The 12,879-nt window shown below is 33.6% G+C and overlaps 4 protein-coding genes and 1 non-coding gene across 8 annotated transcripts in view; 3 read left to right on the forward strand and 2 right to left on the reverse strand.

Annotated features, from left to right (window-relative positions):
• The window catches only part of LOC122575620, a 29,943-nt gene extending 26,432 nt beyond the window's left edge, over positions 1-3,511 (forward strand). For both annotated transcript variants that reach the window (XR_006319484.1, XR_006319485.1), the window contains one exon: positions 3,272-3,511. The gene's annotated coding sequence lies outside the window, so the exon portion shown is untranslated. The remainder of the gene's footprint in view (positions 1-3,271) is intronic.
• The window catches only part of LOC122575617 (hexokinase type 2), a 34,573-nt gene extending 30,794 nt beyond the window's left edge, over positions 1-3,779 (reverse strand). Inside the window, exon 1 of one of the 2 annotated variants that reach the window (XM_043744790.1) lies at positions 3,520-3,779. In XM_043744790.1, the coding sequence (XP_043600725.1) occupies positions 3,520-3,576 (57 nt within the window). In that variant the 5' untranslated portion in view covers positions 3,577-3,779. Of the gene's footprint in view, positions 1-1,029; positions 1,208-3,519 lie in introns of those variants that run through there. The other variant, XM_043744788.1, reaches the window with a different exon arrangement.
• An 803-nt stretch (positions 3,780-4,582) lies between these two features.
• Trnal-cag lies at positions 4,583-4,665 on the forward strand. Its single transcript has one exon. It is a non-coding gene; the product is annotated as a tRNA-Leu (tRNA).
• A 351-nt stretch (positions 4,666-5,016) lies between these two features.
• Positions 5,017-7,505, forward strand: LOC122575618 (BRISC complex subunit FAM175B-like). Its single transcript, XM_043744793.1, has 7 exons — positions 5,017-5,427; positions 5,530-5,702; positions 5,855-5,945; positions 6,028-6,340; positions 6,422-6,562; positions 6,657-6,981; positions 7,050-7,505. Exons 2-7 carry the CDS (start codon positions 5,616-5,618, stop codon positions 7,488-7,490), a joined length of 1,398 nt encoding a protein of 465 aa, XP_043600728.1. The 5' UTR covers positions 5,017-5,427; positions 5,530-5,615; the 3' UTR covers positions 7,491-7,505.
• A 689-nt stretch (positions 7,506-8,194) lies between these two features.
• Positions 8,195-11,202, reverse strand: LOC122575616 (Hermansky-Pudlak syndrome 1 protein homolog). 2 transcript variants are annotated; one of them, XM_043744787.1, is made up of 8 exons: positions 10,810-11,202; positions 10,310-10,575; positions 9,726-10,195; positions 9,021-9,651; positions 8,773-8,911; positions 8,596-8,709; positions 8,442-8,527; positions 8,195-8,373 (listed from the first exon to the last, which is right to left on the reverse strand). In XM_043744787.1, the coding sequence occupies exons 1-8, from the start codon at positions 10,927-10,929 to the stop codon at positions 8,196-8,198; spliced, it is 2,004 nt and encodes a 667-aa protein (XP_043600722.1). In that variant the 5' UTR covers positions 10,930-11,202; the 3' UTR covers position 8,195. The 2 variants fall into 2 exon arrangements, with proteins under 2 accessions (XP_043600722.1, XP_043600721.1); XM_043744786.1 differs by having other exon boundaries at positions 8,773-8,917; positions 10,810-11,201.
• Between the last annotated feature and the right edge of the window lie 1,677 nt (positions 11,203-12,879).

The raw sequence follows: 12,879 nt of genomic DNA on the forward strand, positions 1-12,879 counted from the left end.
AAAACATTATAGAAAATTAGATGGACAGGATGTCCTGCACTTTAGCGTATGAACTATGCCAGTGTGTCCTGGTTAGGTAAAAGTAGAATTAAAATGTCATGTAGCGAAGAGTCCATAAATGCGGCATTAATAAGTTATGAGAAAAATATGAAATACCATGTGTACGTCAATATTATTTTTCGTAGTTTAGTTTAATATAAGACAGGATTCATGAGACATATTGATGCGTACGTCGTGCATACGTTTATTGTTTTCGTGCACGATTCTACTATACGATGGCAAACGTACGCTACGGTCTTTCGTTTCATTTTTGTTCTTATCATTCAACAAGACGAGATCGCACGAAAAATAAACGCGACGAAATCGCCATGAAATTCGGTTTGCGATAAATTCGACGGCACAGCGATATCAACTTTGCATTGACAAAGGCGGATGGCGTTTCAAAACGTAAATACGTATAAGCATATCTAGCTTTCGTACTTTTGTTACAACGTTTTAATCAAACATTTATGCACTTTTCGTCACACGACATTTTTGTCTTGTTTCTACTTGTTGAACACACTGGCAAAGTTTGCACACTGAGCTGCGCGGCACCCTCTCTACTTGTGTAAATAATTAATAATCGAACATAAATGGAACAAAGACACGCAATTAGCTCGCGCACTTAATATTGCAATTTCTGATTTAAACAGCCCTTATATCCTCGAAACGCACGATATTGAATTTCGAATTTCCCCAATTCGTCTCCAATAAAAAAACAAAAGGCGAAACGAAATAAGCGCACTTGCATTTTCATTTTCCGTCTTGCTAATTTAACTTTCTACTTCAACCCCTAATATCCAGCAGATGTATCGATCAAAGGCCAACGTTACGTTAGGAGTCTCGATGTTTCCATTGCTATCCTAGTTACTAATAAAATACCAAAGCTGAAGAAAATCCAGATACGTACATATTTAGTCCGCGTACGTTTGCACAACATAATTCACGTTATTCAAAATCTGCAGATCCCGGAACACGAGAAATGGTTACCTCGTCGGACGGTTTCGGTACCGCGGTCGACTCGTCCTCGGTCTGGTGTACTCGCGCGCGCGACTCCGACTTCCTGCCGTAGCACTTGCACATCCTGCTGAACAGCGACCTGTTTTTCGTCTTCATATCAACAGCCTTGACCCACTGATCCGGTTTTATCTCTCGATCAAGATGAAACTCGTTGGACACCTGTTCCTCCTGACGCAAGCTACGTTGGACTGATCGTTGGCCGATCCTTGTCCCGCGGCACATGGATAGAATCGGAAAACGCTTCAGATAACGTATCAACGCCGTAGTCCAGGCTCTTTCGTCCGCGAAGAAAGGCGGCCGCGTGCGGACTCCATTGCGCGTGAGCGGAAGTTTTCCACGGTCAAGGCGCACCGCCATCCGAAATTCGAACGTTTCAACGGGGGATGAGCGATCAATAACAGTCATCGTTATGCCGGATTCTCGCCCTGAATTTTATTCACCGAGTTTTATATCGCTGCAAGGATAATGCGATTTCCTTGCGTTTCTGCGATTAATGGCTCGGCACGCAAACTTCTTCGATTCTACCAACGAAGATGATGGAATTTTTCATTTTCGTAGAATTCGTATTGCGAAGTTTCTTCGGAAAGTTTGAAATTATCGTATAGATATCTCGATCTGAACAGATTTCTGTGATCAAATACCTAACTGATGAATTTTTCTTCAGTTTATCTATGAAAAGGATTAGACTTTGTTGCATAATGAAAAATAATTACGATGAATTTCCTCATAAATCTTACTTTCTGATAAATTAATGCATCGATTATAAGTCTACGAATGAAATTAGAAATCCTGTTCGAACATAGTTACAGTAGCAAATCGGGTAGCGCCGAAAGAATCGGAAATGTATTCTGATCGATGCTTAGGGTTGTAAGGTGCTTAAGAAGAAGATTAATTGTTGCGTAGGTCGATGAGAAAAATTGACTACCGAGGGTTGGTACATCGACATTCGTAAGGGGCTACGCACGATTATTCCATAAAAATACTCTTATTCGGAGATACGATTTTCGTAGAATATTTCTACAAAATTTTCCACTAAATCTTCTTAAAACAAATAAGTCATAGTATTTCAGATCCAACCAGATAATCAAATATACGTCTATGGTTATATTTTATGTTCATTTCAAATGCAAAGAAATGAAGTCGTTATGGAAAAATCCGGTGGAAGAAAATAGAGTATAAGATATAGAGTAGGTATAAGCGTTTCTAAATGTCGCGTCGTTACATATAGATACACGGCAGACAGTGACGGTGTAAGAAGAAGAGAATAAATAACGGAGTTCTTCGACACGGTGGCACGAGGTCATAAGAATTGCGGATGATCGATTTCGAAGGCCCTGGTGGCCACCACATGTGACACCGCTAGTGCAATCATTAAGAATGTGATTTTTAGAGAATGTACGATACAGAGCACGCGTGATACATCGCCAATTTTCATCTCGGCTTACTGACCTGCATCCTCGCCGCCATCGTTTTCAATGAACTCGTCTCCAATATAATAGCATCGTTATTTGCACCGGCTACCTACGCGGTGAATTAGGAATGATGACTATAGATCCCAAATGCATTATGACGAATGATATTCAGTTGGAAGCTGTGATTTCTGCTCTGCTTAAGCAGAGGAATCCTAGTTGGAAATTTTGTCTACCGACGAGATTTTTTATTTTTATTTAATTTTAGAGAAGAATTCGTAGTTAGATAATTTTCTTTATTAGGACGAAAGGGAAGTTTTTGTTGATTTCTAGTTTGCAAATGGATTATAGTTATATTATAATCCGTTCGTATTATAATAACGGATTATAATCGCGGTCGCCAAAAGGGACGCGAAAACACGATTGTTTCGTAATCGATAGCCTCCAAACGTGGGCATTCTCGGCATCGCGATCAATTATTGAATCGTCACCGCGTCCTATTTTACGGAAAACGAAGGTTTTCTTAAACATTTCGCCATTGCGAACCTGTATATAATCTCACATGCATTTATTTATACTTGATATTCACATTTATATTTATGTCGTCAAATTTGAAACAATCGCTATTACCTAACCGCTTAAAACAAATTTGCTCGAATTTTCTCAACATCGTACAAATGCTCGTTATCGTCGAATTTTGTTTATTAAACAACTTTGTCCAAATGAAATTTATAATTTCATTCATACATTCATTCCCGCAAAAATTGAAATAAAAGATAGTTATTTATATTTTATATTTACAGAACGATACGACCGTAATCCATATCGTTTGCTCAGAAGGAAGCAAAATTCCGGCTACAGGGAATTAACTCATCTCGCTTCTTCCAAGAGGTTAACAAGTCCCATTCCCTCGATTTATTTTCCATGGTGGTTCAAGTTACCGGTTGACTCGTACAATTAGCGAGCTTTTTCGCGCAGTATTGGGTCACTTACGCAACGATGGAAGAAATTCAAGGTCACGAACCAGGATGGACGAACAAAATCAACTCACCTTCTGATCGATCTGCTCTTGACTCCAGTTAAGGTCACCCGGCTTTTCCTCCGTCATGATCCGGCGTCACTAAGTCAACGACGACGACGATCACGATCACGATGACAATGGGACGAGAGAAGAAGAAATTGTTTCCTCCTCTTTGAAAATTCGAAGAGAATGGGTCGAAGAAAGGCACAGAGAACAGAGAGAGAGAGAGCCCGAGTCAACAGAGAGGCAATCTCGACGCCTCTTTAGAGATCACTAAAGACTTACATCACGCGATCCACGAGCCCTACATCGAAATCTACATTGCGTCTAGAAATACAAGCGACTCGCGTGCGAACCGGGTGTATTTTGGGAGAGGCGGGACGCGCGAGCGAGCGCCGATACTTCGACGGGCAGCGAATGCCCCTTTGCTCTTTAAATCGTGATTATTTACTAAGGGAATTTCTTTCGGTTTATGTATATGATATAAGAGATATTTAGATACACGATAGAACGATAGAACGTTAATTATTTGAACTATTAAAAGGGATGAATTAAGAATTTTGGGATTAGTAATGCAAGACAAAATTTTACAAATATGAATTACACGTGCTTTTCGATTCATAAAGATATCATTCTTTTATAGTTTTATAATCAACTCCGTTGTGATAGTATATAATCAAAGTTGATTTTATATTTCTTGTTTACTTAATCGACTTAATGACTGAAAGATAGGATCAAAGATTTTTGACGATAGAGACAATCGTTCATTCATAAAGTTTTATAAGAAACCCAGGGCATAACATTGGGGCAATTTATATTTAAATATTCAGACATAAGATATAATCAAAATAGATTCGAGTTGTAAACGTTTATCTCATGAAAGTTTCCTGTCTCGCCATTAATTATCACGTCTTTAAAAAGTATCGTTTGTAAAGTAAGTTTGGTGACATAAAAACACGAACGTGATAAAAGAAAAGTACTTCGAATAATTTACTGTTCTTAATCGGCAAATTTTTCATTTTTAAATGAGGATTATTTTTAACAATTATTATCATTGTTTAATATCTTATTTTAAACTTAGTTAATCAAAAATGTCAGGATGGCCGAGCGGTCTAAGGCGCTGCGTTCAGGTCGCAGTCCACTCTGTGGGCGTGGGTTCGAATCCCACTTCTGACAATTATCTTTTATACACCTACATTCGCGATTAAATGTTATCAAATTCGACAAAAATGATTTATTTTTGCTTATTTTTCAGACGAAATGAAATCAATTAAAAAATTACACTATCTAATTAGTTGTTAATAATTTTGTTTTTCAGTATGGTGTCTTTTAACTTCCTAATTTCATTGAGGAAGTTAAATATTACGTATTATTTTATTATATGTATATTCGAGGGAAATTAATAGTTTGTTGAAAAGGTAAAAATCACTGAGAAAGATATTTTTATTTCAAAGTTTGGAAGTTTAAACTGATATTCTCGTTTTCCTGTTATGTCTGAGGCTTCCTGCAATTTCCGGTTACATGCAAATTGTATTAGCATGACGCATATGCATAATTGTATGCATAGATTTTACTTTTAACGTAGAAATGTTAAAGTATGATGTTATATATACGTGTGTAAACTTCATTTTTAACAAAAGTATGAGATAAAAATAGATGAATGTATAGATAATTGAAACATTTGAGGCCTAAAATATAGTATTCATCTGTTTCAATCTTTAGTTCATTGTGATCGAATGATCCGCTGTTTCGATCGTGATTTGTAACGTGAAGCTTTACTCCAGCGTGTTTGTAGATACTTATAAATTATTCCACTCCTACTTATGCATATAAACAATAATTATATAAATATTACAGTACAGGGTTGATAGTGACACATAGTAAATATAAACATTGTAAGACTATTTTAATACCGACGCGTAAACTGACGATCGTAAGGTATATCGTTGTTATCAAATCTTGTTAGATTTCTAATATCTCAATAACTCAGCTATCGCAATAAACGAATAACGTGAATTATTATTATTATTATTATTACAGATACACATGTTATGCGACATAACGAGGAAACATAACGATAGAAAGTGCAAGCAAAATTGCAAAACGGATAACAGTTAATTGTCAACATGGCGGATAGTGATTTTCTCATTACAATTTCAGGTCCCGCTCTATCATTATTGTTTTATGAAAATGTTCGCAGCAGTGGGTCCCAGGTAAAAAAATGTTTTTTTGCTTTGTCGCCAATAATGCCTTATCATTTAACATGATGATTCGCATTTAGATTATGAAATATAGCGTCTTAACCTCAAAATAATCTATGCTAATGAACGAGGAAATTGAAAACATTGAATTCTCCGTATTCTAGATGGGCTTTTTGCTAGGAGAAACACTTGAATTTGTTAGGAAAACGGACACAGATTTATACAATCAAGTAGAAACAGTGAAAATATACAGTAGTAAGTATATTCAATAGCTGTTTTATCTCAATGACGTAAACATTTTTCTTTGTCCTATAGTAAAATATTTTGACATTTTTAGATATTGAGGCTGTTGTAACTTGTCCATTATCAGATTCTTTACACAACTCTATTGGCAAAATTAATAAGGAAAAGTTAAGGGATTTCTTACGTGATAAGAGTAAACAAGTGATAGGTTGGTTCCACTTCAGAAGAGATGTAGGATTGATACCTACATTTAGGGACAAATTATTACATAAAGAATTCTCGTCATATTTTTCCAATGAAAATAGTTGCAAAGAAGAATTTTTTGTTACGTGTTTATTAAGTTCCTCAACAAGTAGTGAAAAGGGAACATACAAATTTAAACATGTCTTTTTAAGACAAAAAAAGTGGTATGTATTGTAACTACAATAATTTTTGTACAATGCTATTTTCTAAGAGTTTTGTTTTTATAAATGATCTGATTATTATAGGACATTTGAACCAGTTCCTTTACGAATAAGTAACTTAGGAAGTAATTCATTTGCACATGAAGGTTCAGATTATAAACCTACTCCTACCAAAAAATCATCTGATATGCCAGATGTATTTACTAAGTTTATAGACTCTTTAAAGTAAGTTTGAATATGATCTTGTAAAAATATGATTTTGATTTTTTGCATCATAGGAAAATATTCCACATCGTCGTTTGAAATTATTTATTTTTAGTTTGGATTTAACCAAGACGTCTGCTGTTGAATCTGCTATTACTATACAAAAAGCAGCTGAAGAGCATTTGAGTCAATTAATACCAGACTTATGTAAGTCTGATCTTGAAGTAGCAGAGCTTGAAAGACAAGTTAAGGAATTCATGCTTATCAAAAAGACAAAAGTTAATGGTAATTCAAATAACGTAACTGATTCCTATGAGTCTGAAAAGGATGAATTTACGGATGCAAGACAGAAATCAGGGAAAACATCTCCATCCAGAATTGAACCTTTAGATGATACTTATCAAGAATCTCGGACAATAAAGGACCATTCTACTGCACCTGTATGTGTATTGTAACAACCAAACTGTTTTCTGTATATTTTCGCAAATTTACTATTACTTTGTTTCAGAGTCAAACAATGACTGCTCATAAACCGAAGAATTCAGCAACATGTACTGAACAGAATGTTGATCAAGGCAAATCGAGGAGGTCGACCACAAGTATAATGAACAGTCCGAGTCAAGAACCACCGCCTATAAATTCCGTTTCAGAAATAAAAGTTAATGTCACAGAAAATGTATCAAGTAAGAATAGACGTTTTTCTAATATAGAATCAGAAATCGTGAAAGAATCGATCTGTAGAGGTGAAACAAACGTAAGTGGTGTTGGAAGAGGCAGGGGTAAATTGCTGCCTGATTACATAGGACTGAAAAAAGCTAGAAGGACTTCAGGCCCAGAATCATCTGAGGCAAACAGTGTACAAAATACTTCCCTTCAAATGTCTTACAATCAGATTACGAAGAAAAAAGTAGACAGTGTACGTAAATCGGATGCAACTAATAATCATTGAATAAAAACCGTTTCCTTATTTTTAATTCACCTCAAAAGCTTTATAGCGCTCTATTTGTAGAACAATTTCTACAAAAACAAATCAACCAAGATTTTAGAGCGCTTATGCTACACGCAATGTAAATATATATTTTAAAATATAAATATAATATGAACTGACCATGTTTGTACTATACGCAGACTGGTCTATTTCTAGAAAATCTTAATCTTACAGAGATATATAAAACGGTATTGTGTCGTGTTCATAGTATCGAATCTGTGCATTATAAAGTGGAGAGGCATCATAGACTGAAGTACTGAATAGTTTTTAATATGCGTTTTTCTGGATGCTCTATATTAAAAAAATGTTCTCATTCACATTACCATTTTTTCGTTCTATTTTGATAATATATCCAATATATCTCAAATACTTGCAATGCTCTACACTCTTAAATTAATTGTGAAATTGAGAAAAAAGTATACAGCATACGTTGTTTTTTTGTACATTTTTTTAAATTGTGCCATTACATTAAGTATTTAACGTATAAAATAAATACAAATATTTTGCATCATCATCTTTTATAAATAACAAATTAATACATATATTAAGTACTTGTAAATAATTATAAATTCCATAAATATTTCTCTTTTTTTAAATAATAACTGTAATGTAACGCGCATAAGCGCAGAACGTCTATCTGTATATAAATATTTTAAAGAAATATTATTACAGTATGTCAGCCGGATTATTTGGAACACCTGTAACCTCCCATATCGTAGCCGCAAGTCTTCTTGAATGTTCTAATACACAGGACGATGTTGCCAAACCGAGATGAACACAATAAAGCTCATAAATTCTGATTTTATTGGGAGACAGTTTAGGGAAACACGTCTCCGCTAGTTTTCTACGAAATTAGAAAATAAGTCAAGTAAGAATTCACAAGACGAATACTTCAGTACCGTTAGTACAAACCTGTAATAATCGCCACAAAATATACCGGGTACTGGAAAATTTTTCAACACATGATTCAAATAAACTTTACATTTCACTGGCGATCCCTGAAAAATATTATATAACAATATATTTAAGGTAGCAATGTTTTGTTGCCTTAAAATTATTTACTTACAGAACTGTCTTCAAACCACAAGAAGTAGGCATAATTAAATGTTGTATCCTTCCACATAACTGATAAATGTCCTTCTTCCAAATGAATTCTACTTTGTTTAACCATGTTCCATATCTATAAAAACAATTTTTAACTACTGTATGTACGTTAATTTTATTTGAACTTCTAATAAATTACCTTTTTTGTTGTAAGAGTAAGAGTTTCAGGGTTTGTGAAATCCAGCGTTGGAGCAATCAGTCTATGGGTGGACCTATCTATGTAGATGAAATGCACAAGGCCTGGAAACTCTTCTAGATATTTGTTGATGGTTAGGGAAGTTCTCGTAGATTATATGGCATTAAGGATGTATATTTTCTTTTATCTAACTTATAAGGAAAAATAAAAAGATAATACAAATATATGAAGATATAATTATGAAAGGATATGATCCAAGAGTAAAGTTCTTGAGTGCTTTTACTTTAAGGAAATCACTAAAATCATTCAGCTTTTGACGAACGAGTTTTCCTACTGTCGTAAGTACATCAACGCCCTGCTTTAAGAAGCTTTTGTCGAAACACATTAATCGATATAATTCTTTTAAATTATCCATGAAACCAGAAATATTTGATTCAATTTGAAGAATGGATTCCGGGTCTCTAGATCTTAATAGATCCATATATTTTTTTCGGACAAATTCCCACTTTGTTTGCAGTCTTCTTTGACACATATCAACATCATTACTGACGTTAGCTCTATTTTTCTTAATTCCATCTAAAGCTTTTTTCATTGCTAAGTCTAAGTTTTCAAATGCGGGTCTTAATTCGTCAATATCTCTTTGAAGTTGCAAACCATTTATAATATTCATATAATGGAAACTATCATACAATCCTGATGATGTGGCAAGATTGGCCACTTCTACTATCATGATAAGATTGATACCATCTGCTAATTCAAAAATATGAACTGCGTTCGTAGTATAATCATGTTCGGTTCCAAGTAGAATTAAATTACTGTATAAATCATCATCCAGCAACGACAAATAAAGTCCTTCATTGATGGAAGATTCTCTCGATCCTCCTATAATGAAGTAACATATTAGTACATAATAGCAATGAAATTATGTAAACATTTTATAGTAGTAAAGACCATACTAAACAAATCTGAAATATCTTCTGAAGTAGGATTTGAAAGCTTTGATCCAAAAGTTATTTGCTCCTCTTTAGACGAACTGTTTTCAGGTAAAAGAATATCAGTACAATCATCATTGTTGTCACTTATTGCAGATTGGGTATCCCCTTTCCTTCTCTGATTAACTACCCAACACATAAGCATCATCAGCAATATATCAGAAGCGTACAAATCATGGGCATTTTTACTGGAGTATAATGAAAGAAATTTTTGTTCCACTAGTATCAAGATGTGTACATTGGAAAATTCAGATTGTGCCTTTAATTTGTCACAGGCATCGTGCAACACTTTTAGTATTGATACACCCAAGTCTGTGTTTATTGATAGCTGTTCTATTGCTTCTGTAAGCATACTTTGCTCACAGTTTCTTAAATGTACCCATGCATCTAACAGACACGAAACTAAACAGACTTTCTGTCTGTTTATCTTTAATCTGGAATTAAGTTATTATATATATTAATATAATTAATATTAATTATAATATTATATAGAATTACCCTCCCATTTTTTGAATTAATTTTTTTTTATAAATGATATTTAAACTTACACTGCAACATCTGGTCCACAAACATGCCTCACAATTGCCACACACACTCCTAATGTTCTTTTCATTAATTCTACTTCATCTGTAGATATGTAAATGAATGTATATCCCATAAATTCATCAAATACCATATTTGTGCCATCATGACATCTCATTGAAGTGTAAGAATTTCCAAACTGAGAAGCCATTACATGTTGGGATGTGACCATAGGTGCGAATAATTGAATTATGACATTTGGATTTAATTTTGTATCCTCATTGTCTATATCCTGTACAAGACATAAATTTGTAGTATCTTCGTAAATATAATATAATATAAAAATCTTTGTAAATATAATATATATTAGTGTTATACAATTTATCTGGGATTTATATAGTTTTATTTTTCCAGAAAAATACTTGTGGAATTGAAACAGTATAACATATACTTGACCTCAAAGACTTTCAAAGCAGAGATATTTAAATTACTATATAAAATTTTGCAAAATTTGGTAGATACCTACCTTGTTTTCGAAAATTAGTCCTTGAATTTTCGCTAATTTTTGTATATGATTCGCGAATTTTTTATTACATTTTGTAAAAAGAACGTCGTTTAAATGATCGAAGATCAAAATACCCTTCATTTTATAATTTAATCAAAAATACTTATGTTATTACACGACTCTGTCAATCAATATTTCCCAATACATTAATGTTTACATTCGTGCTGATTCGGTTGACAAAAACATTTTCATATGACGAGTAACTGCCTAATATTCCCAGTACTCTTGCCCGGTCATTTCGATCACTGTTCGTGCGCGACTACTTATAACAAGACTCGTTTAATTAGATTTGCGATATAAAAATACGAGCGATGAAGTTGATTACCTACTTTACGTGTCTTTCGATTGCACGTTAGATGTCTCTTAGTCGAAGTCTATTCTAGCGCATAATTCGAACACTCCTGTACAAATGTTTTATCACAAATACACACGACACGTGATGTTCTTTTGTGCCCTACGTTTTGGGAATCACCTGATCCCCTTACCATTTTTATGTCGCATGCTACATGCGATTTAATATACTTGCCGATTCAATAGAGCAATGATTTGAGTTAAAACTGAAATCTTCTATCAAATTATAAATAAAATATACATAAAATATGATATCCTACAATCGTAAGCGGGGTATAGAATTTTATATTCTGTAAGAATTTGGATAGAATTGCAGAAACTGAAGACAGAAGACAGAATTTGAGTTTGTTTCATTTTTACATATTTAGTTCAACTTTATACATTAATTCTAAATCTTTGGTTAGTGCTGACCCTAAAAGAATAGAGAGTAATATTGTGACAATTAATGGAGGTAATGACATTCGATGCAAAACAATTGATGACATTTGGTTTATTTTAGTAATTTTTACCTTATTGTTTTCATCATATTTTATTTAATAATAGATATGTAAATATTCGTATAACACATGACGATTTTCCATTAAGAACATAATATTATTCATAATCGTTAATGCACATTATCTTAAATATTATTATATCTTTTCTACTCATCAATTTATTCAATTTGTCTATTTGATCAAGTTAAATTTGCGCGCGCTCATACATAGGAAAATCGAGCGTTCCTATTGGCGTAAAATATTACAAAATCCCTACCTCTGAAATTTGTAGAGCAAGAATGCTTCGCGTCAACTCATCATTATCAGTACTTTTATTTCGGCTTTCTTTATCGTCATTTTTCTACACTTCTATCTGCTTCATTTAAATAGAACGTGTTTATTTAATCGCGTTCTAATCATTATTTTATGACGATATTATCAGACGATATTCTCGTCATTAAAAACATATTTATTCTTGAACACAGATTTCCTAGGAATTTAACAATTCCGACTCGTAAATAAATGACTTTGTTAGGGGGCATTCAATTTCTCGCTAACCAAAATTCGTTGTGCAAACCTCATCGTTGGCGGTTAGTTCAGTGTCGAAAATCGAAGCGATTAAACGTATATCGGTGTCACTTCGTAACAGATGTCTACTTCCCTACATCAAAAGCAGAGCTTGCTTAAAAATGTTTTTATATAAAATTAGTAAATTTTTGCGTAAAAGGGGGGTGAATGGGATCGTGGATAGGGGAGGCTTCATACGTAGCAATCTCCACGCGATGAGATTTGAGCGATCAGTATTATTTCATATACAGTTACTAATTGCATCATTTATCTGACACAAATATGAATTGTGTAATAAATAATATGATCTAATTGGATGCGATCGCGATTGCATCATGTATTTAGAACATTTATTAGGTAGTTCCTATGATTTCTGTATGTGTAGAGATTTTTTATCTTGTAGTTGTCTTAATAAGGCATCATGCTCAAAAATTTCAAAAGTTATCATTGTAGTTTTTGAATTTTAGTCTACAATATATTAAATTATACAATTCATTCTGTGTTAAGAGGAACAACTGTTGTAGAGGTATTCGTATTTCAATTATATTCTTCACAATTTTATGGCAAAATGTTGCTTCAATTCTAAGAATAAGGATAAAAAAATTACATATAAATGCCGTCGTATAAAGAATCAAAC

The sequence above is a fragment of the Bombus pyrosoma genome, linkage group LG15, assembly GCF_014825855.1.
Source record: "Bombus pyrosoma isolate SC7728 linkage group LG15, ASM1482585v1, whole genome shotgun sequence".
NCBI lineage: Eukaryota > Metazoa > Arthropoda > Insecta > Hymenoptera > Apidae > Bombus > Bombus pyrosoma.